The 25,695-nt window shown below is 42.8% G+C and overlaps 1 protein-coding gene across 1 annotated transcript in view; it reads left to right on the top strand.

Annotated features, from left to right (window-relative positions):
- Positions 1 to 25,695, top strand: part of TMC5 (transmembrane channel like 5) — a 102,897-nt gene that overhangs the window by 48,410 nt on the left and 28,792 nt on the right. The window contains exons 6-13 of the mRNA XM_040441199.1: positions 2,180 to 2,282; positions 4,732 to 4,819; positions 6,357 to 6,605; positions 7,106 to 7,257; positions 19,672 to 19,816; positions 21,467 to 21,631; positions 22,482 to 22,639; positions 23,950 to 24,028. Of these exons, the coding sequence (XP_040297133.1) occupies positions 2,180 to 2,282; positions 4,732 to 4,819; positions 6,357 to 6,605; positions 7,106 to 7,257; positions 19,672 to 19,816; positions 21,467 to 21,631; positions 22,482 to 22,639; positions 23,950 to 24,028 (1,139 nt within the window). The remainder of the gene's footprint in view (positions 1 to 2,179; positions 2,283 to 4,731; positions 4,820 to 6,356; positions 6,606 to 7,105; positions 7,258 to 19,671; positions 19,817 to 21,466; positions 21,632 to 22,481; positions 22,640 to 23,949; positions 24,029 to 25,695) is intronic.

The following is a 25,695-nucleotide window of genomic DNA, read 5'->3' as shown; positions in this document are numbered from 1 at the left end:
GGTCATTTATTAATACCGCGGAAAACCGTAGTGTTACTACTGATAGCAAATAATGGTGTCCAGGCCATCGTTGTAGTGAACTTACCATAGATTAGGACTGTAGGTAGTGCCAGCAGAACATCAGAGCCTATTCTGGCCACTTACAGTACAGACCAAAAGTTTGGACACACCTTCTCATTCAAAGAGTTTTCTTTATTTTCATGACTATGAAAATTGTAGATTCACACTGAAGGCATCAAAACTATGAATTAACACATGTGGAATTATATACATAACAAACAAGTGTGAAACAACTGAAAATATGTCATATTCTAGGTTCTTCAAAGTAGCCACCTTTTGCTTTGATTACTGCTTTGCACACTCTTGGCATTCTCTTGATGAGCTTCAAGAGGTAGTCCCCTTAAATGGTTTTCACTTCACAGGTGTGCCCTGTCAGGTTTAATAAGTGTTAATAAGTGGGATTTCTTGCCTTATAAATGGGGTTGGGACCATCAGTGGCGTTGAGGAGAAGTCAGGTGGATACGCAGCTGATAGTCCTACTGAATAGACTGTTAGAATTTGTATTATGGCAAGAAAAAAGCAGCTAAGTAAAGAAAAACGAGTGGCCATCATTACTTTAAGAAATGAAGGTCAGTCAGTCAGCCGAAAAATTGGGAAAACTTTGAAAGTAAGGGCTATTTGACCATGAAGGAGAGTGATGGGGTGCTGCGCTAGATGACCTGGCCTCCACAGTCACCGGACCTGAACCCAATTGAGATGGTTTGGGGTGAGCTGGACCGCAGAGTGAAGGCAAAAGGGCCAACAAGTGCTAAGCATCTCTGGGAACTCCTTCAAGACTGTTGGAAGACCATTTCAGGGGACTACCTCTTGAAGCTCATCAAGAGAATGCCAAGAGTGTGCATAGCAGTAATCAAAGCAAAAGGTGGCTACTTTGAAGAACCTAGAATATGACATATTTTCAGTTGTTTCACACTTGTTTGTTATGTATATAATTCCACATGTGTTAATTCATAGTTTTGATGCCTTCATAGTCATGAAAATAAAGAAAACTCTTTGAATGAGAAGGCGTGTCCAAACTTTTGGTCTGTACTGTACATTGGATAAATGTCAGACCACCACCGATCTTCTAATGTGTATGGGGGCCTACCCATGGCAGATGTCGGGGAAATAACAATCAGCCAGTTGTCTTTCATTTGCCTGATCTTTTTGTTCTTGGGGAGACAAGTTGTTCCTCTCTCTCCACATTCAGGATACATGTATGCTTGGTCGAGCAGAAATGTACCGTATATGGGAGGTCAGGCAGGGGGGGGATAGCTGTTGGTCAAATAGGCGTATGGCAGGACTTTGACTATGTTCATGACATTTATACTCCTGAGTCTGATATATACTGTAATGCGCCCCTATGATGCAGAAGTATCTCAGAAGGACGCCCACTGCAGGTTTATACCTGGATAGTGCTAGTCTTGCTTAGAAAATGACAAAATCTCAGTATACGTCAGTGAGGTCCATCACTTGTCATTTGGATTTGTTGAATGACATATCTGTCATAGCGTCGTGGCATCCATCATACCATGTCACCATTGTGAACAGAGCCTAAATAAAGGGGGAATGCCGTTATTGATGTAAAAAATGAAAATCAGACATCATATTGTACTTGACAATACCTTAACCAGCCCTGTACCTCACATGGATCCAGAGATCTCCCCATTTATTGCTGCAACTATTCTCGATTTATTTCAGGCTGGTAGGGGTGTGACCTTTCTCGGGAGGCATGTCTATTTTGCTGTAGCTCTTTCCCTGTAACTGCCACAGCTTCTAACAGAAGATATGGCTGGTGACAGTTGAAGAATTTAAACTGAGTGCGTGCGACCATCTCACTGAGGTGGACGGAGAAACAGGGAGAAGAACAAACAGCAGGTGGTGCTATACAGATATATTTTATTGATTATCTCAGCGGCTATACTAAATGTTTAATTACATGCAATTATAAAAGTATTCAGATCCTTGTGCTGGTTTGAAAAATGTAGAATATTATAAGTGGGACAGCTCCTTTAATAGAGGAATTGTAATGTAATTTTACTGTAATGTATGTTGCCAAATGTAAGTCATCAAATCAGTCCATTCATTAGTACATATGCCTTTTCATTGATTGCTTTCTCTTTTTTCATAATTTTATTAGAACATGAAAAAATGATAGCAAAGCTAGCGGAGATGTCTGCTGCTGACATACACAAGGAAGTCCGGAAGATCCCAGTGTGTCTGAATGAAAAGCGCAACCTTAGGTAGGGCTTATTATTAAGTAATGATGAGAATGTTCACCTCATAGTAGGTTATTATTTTGTGTATTTATGAATTATTATATACAGCAGTGGAGTATGCAATATGTGCAACAAAAAGCAAACGGAACTCTCACAAACATTTTGAATGGTCTTGTTCTTTGGCGAGCTAGTGCTTCCTGGTACCTGGTCATGACTTGGGTATGCCAAGGTAGCAAGCAAACCTGGGCCCAGGTGCCTGAAGGAGCTCAATGGCCTTTCTTCAACATTAAAAAAGACACCAGTACTACAAGTGAGATAAAGTGATGAGTCCTATCAAGGGTTTGTTCTAGCATCAAGCTAGAAGTATAGACTCCCAGAAGCCAAAATGATTAATGGCGGACACTAAGGATCACCAACTGATTCCATTCCACTCAGAGGAGATAATGTGGAAATAAGGAAAGTCTACAAATCTGAGACAGAACGCAGTACTTTCCCCATCTTGCCATCCCCAGACCAGGCTGGTTTGATGTACAGGAGTATGTGTTCACTGGGAGGGCAGACATTCACAATTATTGTCCTTTGGTTGTCTGTCGGCGGATTTGTACCTATGCCGCTGGCTGACCTGTTTTATATGCACTTGGCAGCTGAAGGCATCTGTATTGGTCTCATGTTCATATGTGCCCGCATTGCTGAACAAAAATGATGTTTTATTATATGCAAATGAGCTTCTTGGAGCAACGTGGTCGTTGCTGTTACACCTAGAGGCTCTGCCCTCTCTGCAGCTGCCATGCCCTCTGCACTTTAATTGGCCAGACCAAGCAGTGTAAACATCATTGCACCTGCCTGGCCCTGTCAAAGTGCTGCGTGAGCAGCAGTTACAGAGAAAGTAGAGCCTCTAGGTGTAACGGCAACGTCCCTGTTGCTCCTAGAGGCTCATTTGCATATAATAAAACATCATTTTTCTCAGCAATGAGGACACATATGAACATGGGACCAACACAGATGCTTTCAACTGCCAGGAGCACATGTAACAAGTCAGCCAGTGTCATAGGTACTGTGACAAAATGAGGGGTTGTGTCTGGCAAGGCAGGTGCATGTGCAGCTGGGCTGGTTTCCAGCCAGGTGAGGTCAAATACCGGACCGGAGTTTAAGTGCGGATCCGGGTTTTGGCAGCACCTGGCTGTCCTTAAATAGGCAGCTGTGCTCAGCAGAGATGTCTCTGTTTTTGGGATCTGAGGCTTTGTGCCGTGATGGAGGGCTGAGAGCCGCATGCTGGGGAAACAGGCCCCCTAAAGCCTGCTGTGGACTACTCGAGGCAGAACTGCCAGCAAGGTGACCTGTGTTATTTGAACTTTCCATTGTGTGTGAATTAACACCAAGACTGCAAAGTTACGTGCTGTTTTTTGCAATTGCCTCAAGTGTGAATAAACACTGACGTTTTGAGTTAAGCACTTGTATTTTGCCTCTGTACTGCGCCCGCTTACCCTATCTACCAGAGCGAAACCCCACAGTACAAATCTGCCAACAGATGCCCTTAAGTGGATAAGTCTAGATAATTGCAGATTCCCACTTATTACAGGTAAACATTCATTTTACTGAAGAGATGCTTAAATATCTGTGGTCCCCAGAGCAAAAGCAGCTTTTTGCTGTAGCTCAGTGCTTCAGCTAATTTACATTGAAGTTTTTACTTTATTTTTTTTAATGAATTTTATTAATTTATTATAGAATAATAAGTGTTGCTTGAACGTGCAGTATTTATGCTCTGATCATGTTTATTTTTATTTATTTATTTTATGCACTTATATAGCTCTACTATATTCCACAGCTCTTTACAGACATTAGCATCCAACTGTCCCCAACGGGGCTCACAATCTAAGGTTCATATCAGTATGTCTTTGGAGTGTCGGAGGAAACCCACGCAAACACGAGGAGAACATACAAACTCCATGCAGATGTTGTCCTTGGTCGGATTCGAAGCTAGGACCCCTGCGCTGCAAGGCACCAGTGCTAACCACTGAGCCATCGTGCTGCCTATGTTAATGGGGTTATGCCAAGTTACAAATTATCTGATTGTTGGGGGGGTCTAACCTCACGAGAACAGGAGTCCTGTGCCCCTTATATGAATGGAGCGGCAGGTCGCCCATGTTTGCCGCCACTCCATTGATTCTGTTTGTGACTGCCAGAGATAACCAAGTACAGCATTTGGCTACCCTCAGCCGTGCCATATAGAATCAATGGAGCAGCAGTGGACTCGATCCATATGCGGGGCAGGACCCCCATTCTCCTGAGTTCCGGTGGTTGGACTCCCACCAATCAGATACCTTTCCCCTATCCTGTAGATAGGAGACAAGTTTCTAAATTGTCAGACGCCTTTAAGCTTGAATGAGAGACCCATGAAGCAGTTTATTTTAGACAACATCACCAGCCGTTGCCTACTTTTATATGATTTCTGGAATTATATGACTCTCCACAGGAACAGAGTCCTGAAACTGAAGCAGAAATCTTCAAAGGACGTCTCGCAAATGGACTGTTGCAGCGGATGTCTGCATAGTATGAAATTAGTAGGTGGAATATTTACTTTATATGTGTCCTCAACATTATCATCAATATGGTCAATACTCCCGTCTATCCGCTACTTAAATTTGGAGGTTAATTAAAAAAATATGGTTATAGAGACATCTCTTTTAAGATACAGTTCTGGAAATGGGTGTTATTGATCCTGTAGGTCAGGTGAGGTTTCTACAAAAACTACTTTGTTTTAAGAATACTACTCAAAAAGTCAGTAGAAAAGTCAGCTCACCCTGGTCCATTAGAAGTACAGGAATAGTCCATTGGGTGCACAAGAAGAATTCGGGTCCCTGGGCCAGGATAGTGGCAGCTCTCCAGAATGTTAAAAAAAAAAAAATCACACTTTAGTGATCCATTTAAAAAGCAAGGAACATCTCTGTGCATCTAGAAAAGTAAAAAAATATGTGCCTGAAGAAACTGATCCCAGCTCTTACTTATTGCACATCTTAATCACCAAATGTGAACGGAACACCTAGTGTCCAAGTGATGTTCCACATTGCAACCGCCTAACTTCAGAGCACAGCTGAAATTCAAGGAAGCTTGACTATTTTTGAGAACTCCCATAGAAGTGAACAGAGAGAGTCACGCATGCACAATCACATCCTTAGGCCGAGTTCACACGAACGTGTGTGACCCGTGCCCGTGCTGCGGCCCGCAAATAGCGGGCCGCAATACACGATCGCCGGCCGTAGGTCAGCCCGTTCCGCTAAAAGATAGGACATGTTGATGTGGAATGCACATGGAACTGTGGCCGTGTATTGCGGCCCGCGATTTGCGGGCCGCAATACGGCCACGGATCACACACGTTCGTGTGAACTAGGCCTTATTCACAGTGGCTCTGAGATGGCCATGTTCTTGAGAAAAGTGCTGATTAAAGATGAGCAAATCAATTCTAACGAAATCTAATTGGTTAGAAATTAGGCTCTTGGAGCACCGGGGGTCTGGCTCAAGCCCACGTAGCACCAATTCTTCAACACCCTGCTACTAAATTGAATGACAGGGCCAAACATCTTGCCTTGCCCTGTCAATCTCACATCTGCGTCATTGGTCCTAGTATCGCCCCTAGCACAGGGGATCTGTTGCTGCTACCTGTGCAGTGCAGGTACCTACTGTGCATGCACCACTGACGTCTGGGTACACCTGGACATAAGCGGCGCATGTGCAGTGGGTATGTTTCCATGTGCCAATGCTCAGACTAGCAGAGCAGATGCATGATTGACAAGGCCAGATGAGATGTCTAGCCCTGTCAATCAAGGGGGCAGCAGGGTGTTGATGAACTGGTGCTCTGAGGGCTTGAGCCAGCCACTCGGTGCTCCAGGAACCTAATTTGTAATAAAATAGATGCTCTCATCTCTAGTGCTGATCCCAGAGATGGAACGCACAAATATCCTGTTGTAAATGTCCAGATGGGGATACCCCTTCAAACAAACGATAAGTAATACAGTGTTGAAGTAGTAGTTGATGAATCAACACTTTTGGTACAATCATGTCATTTAATCCATACTTCTTTTGTAAATTCTTCCCTACCAGTCTTTCCGGAGGTCTAAGCAGGCGGCTTCAGAGGTATTAGAGACACTTCAGCTTTGGCATGGCACCTTGAAAGTCATAGAAGGGAAATTCGGAACAAGTATTCTGTCATATTTCAATTTCATCAAATGGCTGCTGATGTTCAACATCTTCTCGTTTGTGGTGAATTTCAGTTTCATCACCGTTCCTCAGTTTGTTGATATGGCGCCTAATGACTTAAATTTCTCTGGTCTGGAACTTCTTACAGGAGCGGTAAGTATGGATAGGTCAATTCTCAACAAACCCTCAAATTACATTCATTGGGCAAAGTATGCTAAGAAAGAAGTATTTACTGTAGATATGTACGATATGGGTGCTATCTTCACCACTTTTACTCCCTTTACTGTCCTTACACCTGAAGACAAAAAACATTATTTTTTTTACGAGGTTCACGAGACAGGACAGAGTTTGTTTGCTCTTTCCCATAATATGGCTTGATTGCATTACATTACATTTTTTTCAGCATAAATTATTCATATTGTCTTCTTCATGTAATTTGTAAGTTTATAATGCTTTTTTATTTGCATAGAGCACAGTTCTTCTTTTCTCCCACTCACATATGTGTAAACCTCTGCCTGTTTCTACCACTAGGCCCCCTAGAATGCAGCAGTATACAGCCCCTATTGACCTGAACTGTATACAAATCAGCCCCCTAGTGGGCGGACATGTACCAGTAAAAATATGAATTATGGTTTTTTTTGGTTTTTTTTAAGGGCTACTTTGAAGATACAGTCTTGTACTATGGATACTATTCAAATAGTAGCATCAGGAAAGATGTCTACCTAGCACCATATAATATGCAGTTAGCATATATATTTACCATTGGATTGTATTTGGCTACCTGCTTTCTCATCCTACTCATTAGGTAATGTGATCTGTCAGTTCATTCTCGGTCACTTTATCCAGAAACATGTATTATGCCAGGACACAAACAGCCCCACGCATGATATTTCAGTGAAATATGTAAAGCTCCGGCTTGAGTCAGTTTAAGAGGTAATAGTATTAATTGCCTAATAGGCACTGCCACAAATTCAAGTTTTTTTTTTCTGCCATTTTTATTGCCAAAAATGGAAAAAAAATAAAGGTGTTCTCCATAATCCCTTCGGTTTTGAGTTAACCCCCCCTTCTAATGTAGTTGACCTAATACAGAATTCATACTCACCTGGTTCCCACCACTCCAATCTTCTGGTCCCAAGCTTGTCGACTTCTGACCAGGCGGCGGTCATGTGCACCGTTGCAGCCACTGACTGGCTTCAGCTGCTGGGTCATGTGCAACTCGGGATACATTTCACCACTGAGGCCACTGGTACATGTGACCACGTCCTGCATGGAAGTCAACACACCTGAGACTGGAAGATGACCAACCGCAGCCAGGGGACAGAATTGGAATGGTGGGGACCAGGTGAGTATAATTCTTATATTACATCAACCATGCTGTAGGGGCTAAATCACAATGGGTGGGATCCTGGAGAACCCCTTCAAGGACTAATATCTATTTTTTTAATCTTTGTTTTGGCATAAAAAAAAATTCACCCAAAAACTTGAACTCGTGAGCATAACCTTACATAAAGTTATTAAAATTGCTCCCTTTTCAAGCTTCAGTCTTGCTGCTGCATATGAATTGTAATCAATGGGGTCCAGCGAGATCCTTGTCAGATCCATTATAGTCAATGGGCTCCAGCGAGATGCTCTTTGGATCTATTAGGCCCCCTTCACACGGGCGTCGCGGGTGAGGGCCGGATGCGATGCAGGTACGTTCAGGGAAAATTGTGCGAGTAGGCACGCAATTTCAGTCAGTTTTGACTGCGATTGCGTTCCGTTGTTCAGTTTTTTCCGCGTGAGTGCAATGTGTTTTGCACGCGCGTGAAAAAAAAAATGAATGTGAATACCCAGACCCAAACCCGGACTTCTTCACTGAAGTTCGGGTTTGGGTTCGGTGTTCTGTAGATTTTATTATTTTTCATTATAACATGATTATAATGGAAAATAATAGCATTCTTTAATACAGAAAGCTAAGTATAATGGCAATTGAGGGTTAAAAAAATAAAAACATAACTCGCACCATCCACTTGATCGCGTAGCCGGGATCCTCTTCTTTGTTCTTCTAGAAGGACCTGCAAAAGGACCTTCGCCGACGTCATCGACCTTCTAGCTTCATTCAGCAGGAGCTGCTCTGACGTCACTGCGCTCAACACGTGGTGAGCGCGATGACGTCAGCGAAGGTCCTTTTGCAGGTCCTTCAAGAAGAACAAAGAAGAGGATCCCGGCTGCGCGATCAAGTGGATGGTGCGATTTATGTTTTTATTATTTTTTAACCCTCAATTGACATTTGACTTTGCATTCTGTATTAAAGAATGCTATTATTTTCCATTATAACCATGTTATAATGGAAAACAATAAAGTAAATGGGGTCCCGGGTCATACATCCCTCGTCTTCTTAGCAACCATGCGTGAAAATCGCACCGTATCTGCACTTGCTTGTGGATGCGATTTTCACGCAGCCCCATTCATTTCTATGGGGCCTGCGTTGCGTGATAAACGCACAATATAGAGCATGCTGCGATTTTCATGCAACGCACAAGTGATGCATGAAAAACATCGCTCATGTGCACAGCCCCATTGAAATTAATGGGTCAGGATTCAGTGAGGGTGCAATGCGTTAACCTCACGCATTGCACCCGCTCGGAATACTCGCTCGTGTGAAAAGGGCCTTATAGTCGATGGTGTCCAGCAGTGAAAGGCAGTATCTGGCTAAGCCGGATCCAGGGAACCCCTGCAGAGAATAGCCTGCCGGGGTTCCCTGTATCCGGCTTAGGTTACTTTCACACTAGCGTTTCTACTTTCCAGTATTCAGATCCGTCATAGGGACTCGATACCGGAAAAAACGCTTTCGTATTGTCAATGGGGACAAAACATAACTTAACAGAATGGAGTGCTCCAAAATGCATTCCATTCCATTTGGTTGCATTCCCAAACCGCAGCAAGCTGTATCCTTTTTCTCAGACACAATCTGACACAATAGAAAACTGATCCATCCCCGATTGACTTTCAATGGAGTTCAGGACGGATCCGTCTTGGCTGTGTTCAAGATAATACAACCGGATCTGATCATAACGGATGCAGATGGTTGTATTATCAGTAACGGATGCGTTTTTGCTGAACCCTGCCAGATCCAGCAAAAACGCTAGTGTGAAAGTAGCCTTAGCCAGATACTGCCGTTCACTGCTAGACACCCCTGACTATAATGGATCCGACGAGGATCTTGCTGGAGCCCATTGACTATAATAGATTTGACGAGGATCTTGCTGGACCCCATTGATTATAATGGATCAGACGAACAGCCTGCCGGATCCGATAAATGGAGGTGTGAACCTACCCTTGGCTATAGACGACTGGATATAAATATGTGCAACTCTCATCTTTGAGCAGGATTAATTCAGGTTTCAGATTCTGGACTAGAGATGAGCGAATCATCATCAGCAGGGCTTCTTCACCTTTGAGGGGTTGTCCCCGCAGGTGAAGAAGCGTCCACCTGCCGCAAGATTGAGAGGGCCAGACATTCAGCCCAATCTTGACAATTTCCCGCCTGTACCGCTGCTCCAGTTAGCAGAACAAGGGAAGAGGCTGCTTCCGAGCAGTGACTGCGCAGGTGCAGTTACACTTCTGGATAGGGGGCACCTGCGCAGTCACTGCTCCGAAGCCGAATCAGAGCCTCTGCCTTTTGTTCTGCTAATCGGAGCAGTGATGAAGGCAGGAAATTGTCAGGGCCGGGCTAAATGTCTAGCCTTGTCAATCTTACGGCAGATGGGCACTTCTTCATCGGAGAGGATAGTCCCTGATCCTGCTGATGATCTCTATTCTGGACCTAAACAAGAAATAATATTCGTGGTTTTCAATTGCGATTCAAGTACAGGTCCTTTGTAACTGTGGGTTCTCCGTGCTCAAATTTGCTTTACTGTAATAGCAGTGTAGTCTTTCAGCACTTTCACACGGTATTTGGTCAGTATTTTGTAAACCAAAACCAGGAAAGGAGCAGAGAAAAGTGTAATGGAAAAAGTTTTGTCTCACCCATGCCTTACAAATACTGATAAAAATTACTGATTTTATATGGACTATGTGATAGTGGCCTTATGAATGAAGCCCTGGAAATTTTTGTCTACGAGAGGTTACTGCTCCACCTACTGTAACAGTGCATGCTGCCATTATAAAGTGATATATTTTTCATAAACGTACGGTGACTGGCAGCATTGACATTTGCATTCACTTTTACTGCCAGCTAGGATTATTTGCATACAGTTTCCTTTACAGGAACTCTAATCCATGTTATTTGCCTGTGCCATGCAATCTATTGTGTGCGTAGGGCAAAGCTAGGATAATTCCAGACCCATTTTAAAAGTCTGCCCCTGTAATCACTACTTTATCACTAGACGTAGACAGTCAAACAGGTAATGGGGCTAAGGCCTTGTGCACCTGGCACCCATCTCCATGTACCATCAGGCTAAACCCTGTCAGGTGCCCTATGAGAGCGGTATTCTCCCCTAATATACAGCATGTCATGACAAAGGTTCCATTCACACATCCGTATTTTTGCTCCGCATCCGATCTGCATTTTTTTGTGGATTGGATGCAGACCCATTCTTTTCAATGGGGCCGCAAAAAAAGGCAGACAGCACACCGTTCTGTAGCCCCTTAAAAAAGATAGAACATGTTCTAGTCCTGTTCGTTTTGCGTAAAAGAATAGGCATTGTTACAATGGATCATCAAAAAACGGATGCAACACAGACGTCATCCATATTTTTGGAGGATCCGCAAAATACATACGCTGTGTGAATGCACCCATATGGGGGTACAGTAGAGCCCGTTGCACCTCTGTGACCTATTACAGCCATAGTAAAGCCTTGTGCATGAGGCTTTATGTGCCCTAAGGGCCCACACAGTGGCACCATACAGTTCAAATCTCCGTCTACGTCCTTATAGACTTGAACAGAGCAAGTTTAGACCAACGTAACTCGGAAATGGCTGAGTAGAATATTTGAAGACTTTACATGTGCAAACATTATTGTAAATCATATTGTAAAAGTTTACAGAGGTGCGGACTTTAAAACTTTTTGTTACTTAGTAATTAAAATAGGCATGTGACCTGTAATCAACATCTGAGATGTATCCCTGGAGATGGTTAACCTAAGAATGATTACTGTAATTGAGGGCATCATAAAAGGATATGACTGCTTGTAATTGATGCAAGTTCTCACTGGGTAATAAACAACCAAACACTCTGCAGATATTGATATTGAGGTGGATTTAAGGGGTTAAAGTGAGTCTGGTTCACAGCTCCCCTCTCCGCCATCAATCTGTGAAATTCAGAATTACAGCTGTCTGATGGACACCGCGCTGGCCCATCAATGACCTCAGTGGTAATGTGTTTTAATGACTGTGCCCATATATTGCATGTAACTGCGGGAGCCAATAACTGGCCTCAGTAGTCTTGTGCTGTGTATTGCTGAGGCCAGTGACTGGTTGCAGCGCTCACGTGCAGTATACAGAATGTCATTCCTGCAGAGATGGCTGCCATGGTGGGCAGGATTGGAGTGGAGGTGAGTAGAGGGGATTTGGTATAGTGAGTATAACTTTTTTGTTTTTAATACCTTCCCATTTATTTATTTATTTTACAAATAATTTAAGTCAGGCAATCCATTTAAAAGGGTTGTGGGGGAACGTTGAGCGCCGTACTCGGCTATCTTTAGCAGTCCAATAGACTTTCAATTGAGTGGCAGTGTGCATGCTCCACTCCCACTCCATGCATCATCCACCATCCGTGGGGATCCCAGTGGTTGAACCCCCAGTAATCAAACACTTATCACCTCTCCACAGTATAGTTGATAATTTGGGACAACCCGTTTTAAGTCTTGTTGAGAGGTTGTCTTCATACATATTTTTATACTGTACAGATCTATGCTCGCTTTAAAGGGGTTCTCCAGGAATTAAGAAAATGAAAATACTTAGATATTACTTCATTTTAAATACAGTTGTGTTCAAAATAATAGCAGTCAGACATCACTAACCTGATCAATCACTGTTTTTGGTAGAAATGATATTTCTACATGGCAAATAATTTACTAGCAGGTGTAGTAGAGTAATAGAAACCCAACAGACCCAATAGTCATGACATGCATGCTGCTGATTCTCTGTAATTCAATCACTTATTGAAAGGGGCATGTTTAAAATAACAGCAGTGTGGAGTTCAATGAGTGAGGTCATTCATTCTTTGAAAAACAGGTGGCAATTATTGCCCTTATGTAAGGAAGGAAGGCAGCAAATGTTGTACATGCTGGTTACAGTGCATTTCTCTCTGAAATTCTGAGGAATATGGGTTGTTCCAGACATTGTTCTGAAGAACAGCGTACCTTGATTAAAAAGTTGATTGGCGAGGGGAAAACTGCTCAGCTTAAATGATCGCAAGTGCTTTAAAATGGCAACCAAAACCTGAAAGACATGAAAAAAAAGCGAAAAACTACCATTCGAATGGATAAAAGAATAGCCAAAATGGCAAGGACTCAGCCAACAATCAGCTCCAGGAAGATCAAAGCAGGTCTAGAGTTACCTGTGAGTACTGTTACAATGAGAAGACGCCTATGTGAAGCCAAACTATCTGCAAGAAGTCCCCGCAAAGTACCACTGTTGAAAAAACAACATGTGCTGAAGAGGTTACAATTTGCCATAGAGCACATTGACCGGCCTGAAGAGACTTTTTGTGGACTGATGAAAGTAAGATTGTTCTTTTTAGGTCTAGTGGCCGGAGACAGTTTGTCAGACGACCCCCAAACACTGAATCCAAGCCACAGTACACTGTGAAGACATGAAGCATGGTGGAGCAAGCATCATGATATGGGGATGTTTCTCATACTAAGGTGTTGGGCCTATTTATCGCATACCAGGGATCATGGATCAGTTTGAGTACATCAGAATACTTGAAGAGGTAATGCCCTTGAAATGGGTGTTCCAACAAGACAACGACCCCAAACACACCAGTAAACGTGCAGCATCTTGGTTCCAGACCAACAAGATTGACGTTATGGAGTGGTCAGCCCAATCCCCGGATCTTAATCCAATAGAAAACTTGTGGGGTGACATCAGAAATGCAGTCTCTGAGGCAAAACCAAGAAATAGAGAAGAACTGTGGAATGTAGTCCAATCCTCCTGGGCTGGAATACCTGTTCACAGGGGCCAGGGGCCAGAAGTTGGTTGACTCCGAGCAACACAGATGTAGAGCAGTTCTCAGAAACAGCAGTTATATAACTAAATATTAGTTAAGTGATTCAAAGAAAAGCAAAATCTTCAAACATTCTTCAGTTTATATAGTGAATGTTTGAGTTTGTAAAGAAGAATACAAACACTGCTATATTTTTGAACAGTCTCATATTCACTTTTCTTTAATTTTCTTTTAGAGGAACAACACAAATTTGATATATTTTTCTTCATGTTTTGATTTGGAATAGAATGTGTAGTGTTCACAATTTGTGTGTATGGAAATAAAAGCTATTAGAAGAATTTTGAGCTTTATTCACTTTTTTAAACACGCTGCTATTATTTTGAACACAACTGTATATTCCCAAATATCTTTCATTAGAGCAATCATTAGGAGAAACTAAATGTCTGCCATCCTATTAGTACACACAAAACCTGTCCTAATCACACAGGAGGACAAGTTACTTCACAACACTGAGGTGAGAAGAGCTGCCTCATCCTCCTCCCTGCTCTGTTCATCAGGGATTATGATCCTAAATACAGCGGATAAGATCTTCAGCTGAATCTCTGTAGGAATGGAGTTCATAAGCAGATGTGGCTAATGAGCAGCAGCACTTGTATGCAATCTCCATTACCACAGCGTAGCAGTGTTGTGAAGTAACTTGTCTTGCTGTGTGATTAGGACAGGTTTTGTGTATACCAATAGGACAGCGGCCATTTTATTTCTCCTAATGATTGCTCCCTAGACAAAATTAGCCATTATAACTAATGAAAGGCATTTGGGAATATATTTATAATAAAGTAATATTTACATATTATCATTTTCTTAATTCCTGGAGAACCCCTTTAAGTAAGGTTTGAAGCTACAGTAAGTGACAGAAGTTATCTGCACAGCGACCTTATATAATGTATATGTGTGTCGCGTACTACAAAGATTTTTTTAAATTCCATCCAAATTTCCGGGCTGTAACTGGCACACATTCACATTGTTCACTGTGTGTTCACTTTCTATGTTTTGTTTGTCACTAGGACTTTTCAAGGTTACGACGCCCCTTATGGGCTACCCCCTGAGGTCGGGGGGGGGGGGGGGGGGGGGGGGGTTGTTAGCCACTTGTCCCGGTCCCTCGCATAAATGGTTTCTTATGGAGAGGGCCTGTGATAGACTGCGACCTAGTGCACGTTTTTGTGTGGCGCACTGCACGATTTTGATGCATGGGTGTAGAAAGCACATATCTCAGGCTTTCCATGATCGCCTATGGATTTGACTCTCACATTGCTGCTGTTGGCATCTATACTGTAAATGCACTCATATGAATCATTAACCTCTATTACGTCACATGTGGGGTCTTTAAAGATGGCGCCCGCTTCAGAACGGAGCGGGCACCATAGCAACTGGGTGCCTACTGTTTCATACAGCAGGCACCCGTGGCTAATCTCAGCGACCAGTGATAATGCCAATCGCGGACATTTAACCTCCCAGATGCTGTGGTCAAACCTATGAAATGTCGCGTGAAGTACCAGAATTGCGCGCTTCCAGGTATGCACCCGCTTCCCTGTGTGGCGATCAGAGGAGCTGGAGTGTGTATGCGGCAGCCCTTGTGATTCAGAATGACAGGAGGCTGCTGCATAGTAGTCTCCATAGAAACACAGTAAAATCATTATAGACTCCAATGCTAATGCTTTTGTTTTTAAAAATAAGAAATGTTTTTAAAAATAGTATGGTATCGCGGCATGCATAAATGGTATCGCGGCATGCCGAAGTTATTACTTCGTGAAGTCTCGCAAGACTTTGGGTAATAACTTCAGAAATGAATTTCTACTGTTAAAAACCTTTTACCGAACTCTGTTTCGGTTGCAAGTGCTACCTTGGCACAGTATTCTAACAAAGTTTTATGAGAATCGACTTGGGATGTTTCATCCGAAGTCAATTCGCTCCATCCCTACCCGTGCTATAAAAATATAAAAATATTTATCCCATATGGGAAAAGACAAAACTAAAAAAGTGTCAAAATGGCCGATTCTATGTTTTTTGATCTCTTCTCCTCCAACAAAATATTAAATAAAAAGTGATCAAAAAGTTATACACACCCCAGAATGGTATCAATGAAAAGTACAGATCGCCGTGCAAAAAATGAGCCTGCTCTCATAACTACAAAAAAGTTATAGGGGTCAGAAAATGACTATAAAAAAAAAGGGTTCAAGTTTTATTTTTTTCAGTATCAAAACGCAAGAAAATCTATACATATGTGGTATCACCTGACTCGTACTGACCTGGAGAATGAAAAGCCAGTCAGTTTTACCACGTAGTGAACGCCATAAAAAAAACCACCATTAAACTGTATCAGAATTAAGTTTTTTTACAATTCCACCGCATTTGGAATTTTTTTCCCACTTCCCGCAACATTCTATGCAATATTAAATGGTGCCATTAGAAAGTACAACAACAAAAAAGCAGGGTATAGCCTCGCAGACGTCTTATTTCTCTTATCATACTGTCATTATGCATAATTTGTAACTGAGTGAATACTGTTGCTGTGTGTATAGCCCTTAAGAATGTATTACACCGATAATCGCTAACGAGCATTCGCATCTTGCAGTGTAATACGGGCAATTCTCATATTTAAGCATGCTTGAAAATCAGTGTTTGCCGACAGCAGATTGTGCTGTTTAATAGCGATCTTCCTCCGGCAAACCTCTAGACACTATGGCGACAAGTGATGGCATAGCGATCGCTCTTCCTCATGCTGCGGAGGAAATCACTGCATCTAATAGCTAAGGTCTCCAGTCTCCTAACAAGCAATTGCCGGGTTGGAACGCTTCCCTCCCGACAATCGCTTGCAGATCTGCCTGTCTAAGGCCTCATGCACACGACAGTATTTTTTCACGGTCCGCAAAACGTTGTTCCGTGATCCGTTTCCGTTTTTGTTTCCGTGTGTCTTCCTTAATTTTTGGAGGATCACCAGACATGAAAAGTGAAAAAAAAAAATCTAAGTCAAGTTTGCCTTGCAAATGATAGGAAAAAAACGGACACGGATCACGGACGCGGATGACAATCTTGTGTGCCTCCGTGTTTTTTCACGGACCCATTGACTTGAATGGGTCCGCGAACCGTTGTCCGTGAAAAAAATAGGACAGGTCATATTTTGTTGACGGACTGGAAACACGGATCACGGACGCGGATGACAAACGGTGCATTATCCGAGTTTTCAACGGACCCATTGAAAGTCAATGGGTCCGCAGAAAATCACGGAAAACGGAACAACGGACACGGAACACAACAACGGTCGTGTGCATGAGGCCTAATACAGGCTTTAGTCCTGGATGACAACGATAGCAATACAGTCACCATGTGTTCCAGCAGAGATGTCCTTAAATGACTCTAAGGCTCCTTTCACACGTCCGTGGTGTGTTGCGGACCCGCAACACACCCGCCCGGCACCCCTATAGAAATGCCTATTCTTGTCCGCAAGCTGCGGACAAGAATAGGACATGTTCTATCTTTTGCGGAGCTGCGGACCCAAAGATCGGGGCCGCGCTCCGCAAATGCAGACAGCACACTGTGTGCTGTCCGCATCCATTCCGTCCCCATAGAAAATTAATGGGTCCGCACACGTTCCGCAAAATTGCGGAACGGATGCGGACCCATTTGCGGACGTGTGAATGGAGCCTATACCTGATAGGATATCAGCTGCTATGTTCTTTAACCCTAAAGGTGCCCATATAGATTAGATAATGAACATTTATGGAATGAAATAAAAGTTCACAATGTCAGAACCCTAATACTGTAGATATTGGGGATTTTCAGAATGATCTATACCCCTCCATCCCTTGAATGGTTGGAGCAGCCCTATCAGGCACTGGTATATACCATACATCATTGTGCCTGGGTAAACGGTGAAGAGGTGCACCTCTGTCCCAGGGTCAGACCTCCAGCACCTCTGTCCCAGGGTCAGACCTCCACCACCTCTGTCCCAGGATCAGACCTCCACCACCTCTGTGCCAGGGTCAGACCTCCACCACCTCTGTCCCAGGGTCAGACTTCCACCACCTCTGTCCCAGGGTCAGACCTCCACCACCTCTGTCCCAGGGTCAGACCTCCACCACCTTTGTCCCAGGGTCAGACCTCCACCACTGGCGTTTTAGGCGCCGGTCTTAATAAGGTCCTGCGCTAGTGGTGGATCCGCCGAAGTTATGTAGAGGCGCCGGCTTCTACATAACTTCGGCGGATCCACTGCCACTTCTAAATCCATGCCAGATCCCTTGCTGGCGTAGATTTAGACCATTTTCTACTTGTAAAACAGGCGTAGTCCTGACGTGTACGGGGAAAAGTCGCAGATCTGTGCCAGGAATACGCCTAATATAGATGTATTTCTATTAGCAAATAACCCCCAAAAGTCTTTGAAAACCCCCTATTCTTGTGATCGAAAAAATAGTAATTTCTTCAACACGTTATGAAATATATTTCAAAGGAAGGTGCAAAATATTTTTTCCCTGAAATAATATTTACTGTATAAGATGAGAGGTCAGATTGGGAGTATGAGGAAGTGCAGCTATTTAGTAAAGGAGGCTCAGGTGATATTTACAGTGGTGGTAATAGAAACTAGTGCGATAGAGGAAGTTTCAAGGCTTAAAAAAAGGCCAAGGTTCAAATACAATACGCTTAACAAGCAGACAACATAATATCTTAACAGGTGAGATCAAGTGAAAAAATAAGATCTAGCATTTCATTTATAATATGCAGATTGGGGTAAAGATATATTTCTCAGTGAATATTAATGAATGTGAACACGTAGATTTCTCTATCATTTAGGAACACGCCCAATCATTCATAGCATGCTGTAGTGCTATATACAGTAGACTGGCGTCAAGGGGGGGCAATTTATCAAAAGTTCTGGATAATCAAATGCTTACAAAAATACATTTTAGTTTACTTATGAGGATAAAAAAAACCTTCTGGGGACTGGCTGAAATAAAGTGTTCAATGTTGTCACTTCTGACGCTTATAATTGATTATCCTTACTCAACCGTCTGCGATATTATTATATAGCCCTGTGTCAGAACCAAGTGCCAGTAAAGAAGAAGCCATATTTATACTTTTAAAGCCGGACCTTACGCCTAGTGCAGAGCCAGAAGCATTGGAAGAACATCTCCCCCAGGCCCTGCATTAGATCGAACGCATAAACAGATTTACTAATTCTTTATCAAATGTATCACACAAACAATTAACAGCGCAAATCTTCCCAGATAGCAATGCATGGATACAAGCCAGAATGAGGAATGTAGTACTCCTTCCATCTATTTCTCCAAAGTCTCTTCTGCAGAATCTAAGGCTGGCGATAAGGTTCTTGCAAAAATTTTCTATAATTCCCACCTGAGGGGTACAGGATTAAGATACGGTGGGCCAAGCCTGGTCAAAGTAAGGAAGAGTTTATTAGTAATGTCCCTCTCACTGCAGTAAAGTATCTACCAGCCTTAACCAGCAAATACCTGACTGACTCCAGTGCTTGGCCAAGCAGATTCTGGACTTTCTAATTCTAGTTCTTTCTCGGGTACTGATAGTTTTCTCTCTGTGGTTCTCTGAGAGATGGTGAATCTCTGGAGCTTAGGCCTAGTTTTCGGAGGTGTAAGTACATGTAGCTTCTCTCTCTTCCTTGGCTAGCAACTGGACCAACACCTAACTTCCTACAGGGGCACTGTCGGGATTTTTAACCCTGACTGATCCATACACAGATATGCTGGTACACTACAAGGCATTAACATATTAAATAACATAACAAAAACTGTTTGCAAGTACCCTATTCTGGGGTGTTGCAGTTGCCCACACGAAGCATGGACGACTCCTCAACCATGCAAGGAAAATCTGTGAAGGAGCCATAGCCCCAATTGATCAGGAAGTGATTGCATTTCCTCGTGGTATGCTGCCACTTACTATGGTGGGGTATCCCTATGAAGGGTTGAAAAGTAAAAACTGGCTAAAATTCCACTGATAGCTGGCGGTGACACTAACTTCCCATTTTTTTCAATGTGTTCACAGCATGGCAATGTCATTTCGAAAAAACTTTATTAACCCTGCTTCGTTTTCGGGCAACGCTGCTAAACTTCTGTGCAGTTGGGATTTTAGTATCAATAATGAGAAGGCCGTGAAATTAAAGAAGAAACATCTGAGCACGCAAATAAAGGTAAGAAACTTCCCAGATTCTGTTGACTTTAAGGGTGTCAGACACAGAACTGGCAGGTTTCTGGAATTCACTGCTTTGTGTTTTTCCAGGATAAACAAGAAAAGCTGGTTTCTTCTTTACAAAAGTCCATTCAATGAGGGCAGTGAAATTTACTTGAACCATTTTACTCATGATAGCGATCTACAGCAGGGTTTTTACAGTTTATGCCTTGAATTTTTTTCTCACGCCAGACCTCACTTACACGGAAGAAAAATATTAAATTGAAATTCCTCTGAAACCAGTGTTGGACTGGGGCCCATCAGTAAAATTCATTCTGGGGACCCAATGTACAGAATTTGGGGAGTACTACCTCTCCTTACGGAGAACGCCTTAAATGACATGAGGAGGCTTAGAGGAGCATTTATGCCCTAGAGCCTCCTCACGCTGTAAGCCGGGGCAATCGCCCCAAAACAGCTGTCTGCAGATGAGGTACTGGCTTATTTATTATCCAAGTCATGCCTCAATACCTATTTCAAGGGTCGATCATTGACTTATAGCAGGGGTGGCCAACCTTACAGACACAAAGAGCCAAAAAAAAAACAATGTATGACTACCAGGAGCCACAAGTTATACATTTACACCGTATGTTTCGCCTTACAAGATGCACCTAGGTTTTAACAAAGAGAAAAAAAATTTTTTCATCTGATCTGAGGTCTGATAAAAAAAATTTTTTAATTATTTTTCATTAGCAGAGAAAAAAAAGAAAAAATATATTTTTCATCAGACCACAGATAAGACTCCTAAATCAGATCCCCAAACCTCATCAGACCTCCAAATCAGACCCCAAAAATAAGACTCCCAATGCTCGGATCAGGCAACACAAATCAGACTCCCATTGTCAGACCCTCAGTGCTCAGCTCTCCCCCCTTCTCAGATCTGACCCCCCATGCTCAAACAAGACCCCCCATGCTCAATTCTCCCCCCCCCATGCTCAGATCTGCCCCCATTCTCAAATCTGAACCCCCATGCTCAGATCAGACCCCCCCATACTCAGATCAGAACCCCATTGCCCAGATCAGGACACCCACCATGCTTAGATCAGACCCCCATGCTCAGTTCTATCATTTAAAAAAAAATCTCTTCCCTCTCCTGATCAGGCACTGGGCTCCTGCTCGGGCACCTGCTACTCTGCAGGTCTGACACGTCTCCACTGTGACCTGATGAGCACAACGTCAGATCGTAGTATTTCTCCATGTACTACGTTCTCACACTGTGTGCATCAGGACGTTCTGGAGAGTGAGCTGGAGCTGCAAAGTAGCAACAGTGCCCGAACAGGAGAAGAGATCTGACCATGGGGTGGAGAGTGAGCCGACCTGGCTGCTTCCCGGCTCCACAGCTAGAGCCGCACTTGAAGAAGCAAAGAGCCGCATGCGGCTCAAGAGCCACAGGTTGGCCACCCCTGACTTATAGGATAGCTGCCTTACATCTGAGGCAGAGCTTGCTAAAAGGCTCATTTGCATCCCTTTTTTTTTCCATATTTTTGATAAAAATGGTCAGTATTGTATGGTAATGGATTATGTTTGTTACCTGTTGGTGTAATAAGGCTCTTAAATGTCTATAATTTGTATGCTGTAAAATGTCTTCATTTGTATTATATTTTTTTTTTCCTAGGAAACTCTGGCAGAAAAGTTAATGGAAGCATTAAAACTTACGTTGAGTGAGAAGATACTTCGATATTTTATTCATATGGCTGCCTGGATCCTCTCCTCAGGGCTGGCAGTTGGCTGCTGTGCTGGGGTATACTTTCTTTGCCTTAGAGTTGCGGATTCTGCAGAGGTAAAGCACATGTTCATGGGTTTCCGTATTTGTATGCATTAGGCAGTATGAGGTTGAGCAGGCATTGTATGAAAATACAACATAATGTGGGCTTAGACCAGTGTATATGTCTGTGTGCATTGCAGCTGGCCATATACACAGTACTAGGATTGGCCAAAATGTGGCCAATACATTTTCCATCAGAACATTCATGCATGGGCTTAAACCAAGTCAGAAATGATCTGCCAAATTTGGGCAATCGTGCCATAGACTTGTACTTTCAGCCAACAAGGGCAAAAAAAATAATAATAATCTGACCGGACAGATCAAGAACAGGAGGAGCTGAGCAGAGTGATAGTTTTATCAAAAAGATTTACTATAAGGCCTCATTCACACAACCGTATTTTTGGTGCACATCCGGACCCATTTATTTCAATGGGGCTGCAAAATGCGTTTGTCCATTCTGTTGGTCCATAAAAAATAGAGCATGTCCTATTTTTGTCCATTTTTCAAACAAGGACAGGATATTTCTACATACATTTTTTTTTAAAAAGGCGGCATTGTTTTGCGGATCCGTGATTTGCCGACCGCAAAACAGATACAGTTGAGAGCATAAGGCCCTACTTGTATTTATTCATTAAAACCTCTGCCCTTTCTATGTTTAGGAGTCCAGTAGGCGGTCCTACTCAGTGATTGACAGCCTTTCCTGTATGCTTAGTCACCACCCACTGGACTCCTAACCATAAAACTATCAATCTGCTCAGCTCCTCCTGTTCTGTGACATACTGATCGGACTGCATGTACAATGGGAGAAGCCCCCTTTAACATTTCATTTACCGTTCAAATTCCATTCTCTTATTGATTTCCACAGAATGCAAACTTAAATGCATTGACTAAGCAAGCGGCAACGTTACTGGTTCCTGTGGTGGTCTCCCTCATTAACCTCATCTTGCCGTTAGTCTACTCGATGTTCTCACTAGTTGAGCAATTCAAGTACCCGCAGCATCACATCTATGTCACGATTATAAGGTAAGACTAACAGAACATTACATACAATGTGCTACATGAACTAAGTATCAGGCCAAGCTAAAAGTTTGGAGACTGTTGGATCACAAACTAGCACCAGTACCACATGTAGTTTTACTGCACTTTTACCATAATAGATTTATTTATCTGAAGCAGTTCTACGAAATACTTTACAAGCAGGGTACCCCAATCTAATTATCAAGTATAAAGCATCTGGCTGTTGTGGTAAATCATTAGCGAGGCAATAATACAGAAGAACCAACTTATCCAGAAAACAGCAAAAGTGTTGTCCTCACAGTCTGATATTAAAGGGGTTGTCTTTGAAGGGTGAGGGGGTGAGCCATTTTAATCTCCTTATAACCTAACATGGATGTAGATAGGGGTTGTCCATATTAGAGATTTCCTTTAAAGTGCACCTATCCACCAAAAAAAGCCTTTTTCTTGTAATATAGTGTATAATAATAATTTAAAGGGGTTGTCCGAGATTTATTTTACTGATGGCTTATCGATCATCAATATCAGATCGGTGGGGGTCTGACTCCTGGTGCCCCACCGATCAGCTATTTGAAAAGGTTGTGGCGCTCCAGTGAGCATCCCAGCCTTTTCTAACCTCCGGCACTCCAGCTGTGGTGAAACTATGACTCCCAGCATGCTCCATTAATTTCTATGGAGTCCTAAGAACAGCCAAGGAAGTATACATCTTGGTCATAGTTTTACCACAACTGGAGTGCCGAAGGTTAGCCATCACTGGCCTAGGCCATGTGACAGATGAACGTGATGTCACTGGCCTAGGAAGAGGCCGGGATGGTCACTGGAGCGCCACAACCTTTTCAAATAGCTGATCGGTGGGGTACCGGGAGTCAGACCCCCACAGGCCTAGGTGAAGCTCAGTCTCCTTCAAGAAAATGGGGCTGAGCTGCAATACCAAACACAGCCACTATACAATGAATGACACGGTTCTTGGTAAACTGTGAGGAGGCCACGTGTCACAGTTTCTTCCAACAGCTGATCAGAGGGGGTGTCAGGATTTGGAAGCCCACCTATCTGATGTGGTCATCAGTATTAAACGCCCCGGACAACCTTTTAATGCTATTTTCACTACAAGATAAATGAGCATTTACATTGCAGTTCCCAGCAGCAGGACACCTCCTGGGATTAGCGAGTCACCCTCAGACATGATCCATTGAAAGGGGTTGATCTTAGCGAAAAAATTGATTACCATTCCTTTTAGCTGTTTTTATCTTACTATTTACAGTAAGTGCAATACATAAAAAAACAAAACAATAACATATAATTGCATTTTGTCTTTCCAGAAATGTCCTGCTAAAATTTTCAATTATTGGTATTTTGTGTTACTACTGGTTGGAGAAGATTGCAGAGGGCACACTAGAGGTAAATCTTCGTTAGACATGATAGTGTCAGCGACATTGGTTAGATGTGCAGTACTTCACTATAGGGGGTATCTGCAAAGGGTTTGTTCTTATTGAAATATGCCGTGTTTATGTACCCCATGCATGACATGGTATGGTTGTCAGGGACAGGGTTAACCACCCTGTTCCCTCTTGGCATGGGCTGGTCTGACTTCCTGTCTAGTGAGGGCGTTTCAGTCTAGTGAGTGAGGAGATAGGAAGCAAGTCTTTGAGTTCCTTCTCTTTAGACCTCAGAATCCACAGACAAACAGATCTCTGTGAAAGTTACTGCTTCTGCTACAGAAAGAGTGAAAGAAATTTAAGAACTTGGAATCTGAGTGGCAAAAGCATAGGAGTCAGCAAGGTAACCTGCTACTTCAGCCATACAGACTTAGCTGCTTGAGAGGGTCTACAGTTAAGACACCCATCAAACTTAACCACGTCCTGGCCAGATGTGCCTCTAAGACCTGTATCCCATAGTGGCCACTACGGCAATTGTTGCCAGATTACAGCTACCAGACAGAGATTCTATAGTGAGAGACTTTAGTAAGATAGCATACCAAGAAGCCAACATTTTCCACTTTGCCAGTCTCCATACCTTGCCATCTGGGAAAAGGATTTGCACTGTGTACAGATTATTGTTGGATGCACTACAGCTTCTGTTTTGCACTCAAGTAAAAAAGAGACATTTATTCTTCTACCTCTGGCCTGGTTTCCTGACTCCTACCACACCATACACTGGCCATTGCACTACTACACCTCCTGCAAGGAACCCATACAACCACCAATATCAATGGCAACTCAAACTACCATCAGGCAGAAGCCCCAACTACACGGAGTGCCCGAAGGCAAGAAAGGGTGTGCCCTCCTCTCACTTCACTGGCTCTAGGAAGCAGTGGCCTGAAGGAAACCACTGTGACCCATCCTTTAGTCAGAGCCACTATCACTCCCATCCTCTGCTCCTGTACATCAAGGGCTTGCTGCAGATGTTTTTATAGCAAACATTATATTACAATGCACCATTTATAATAGACATATAAGGGGCTAAATTAATGGTAGCAGCTCTGCAGTAACCAGACATGGCCACTACGTAGGCATTGGAGCTTGTGAAAACAGCTGAGTGCCTGGAGTGGGATCCACACTGATCTGAAAATGATGACTTAATATGAAGATAAGTCATCAGTAAGTAAGTCCTGGAAAAACCCTTTAAGAAAGTTACACCATTTCAAAAAATATTCATTTTTTTTTTTTATCCAGTAAAGAGTTGTCACACATTCAGAATTACAATTCTGGTTTTGTATAATTTAATAAAAATGTATCTAAAAAAAAAAAAAGACAAAAATAAATGTCCACCCAGTCAGCATATATTTTTTATGTGCCGCGTTGGTTTTTACAACTTATTTTCAGTAATCACTACTAGAAGAGTTCTTCCCACCATTAAGATACAGTAGGAATTTCATAAGCACACAGATTCAGTAAAAAAAAAAAAATCTAACATGGTTTTCAAGGGTAGAGTCCCAGCAGAACCCACCGAAATTAGCCATAACTGATTGCTACTTTCTAATTTTTATGGCCTGTTTTACTTTTTGAAATTTGATAAAATTACAGAAAAGCTAGAACAGTTCATAAAGTCCCACTGGAGTAAAGGCC

Source organism: Bufo bufo, chromosome 7, assembly GCF_905171765.1.
Source record: "Bufo bufo chromosome 7, aBufBuf1.1, whole genome shotgun sequence".
NCBI lineage: Eukaryota > Metazoa > Chordata > Amphibia > Anura > Bufonidae > Bufo > Bufo bufo.
Note: the sequence above shows the minus strand (reverse complement) of the source record. Positions and strands in the feature narration are given on the sequence as shown.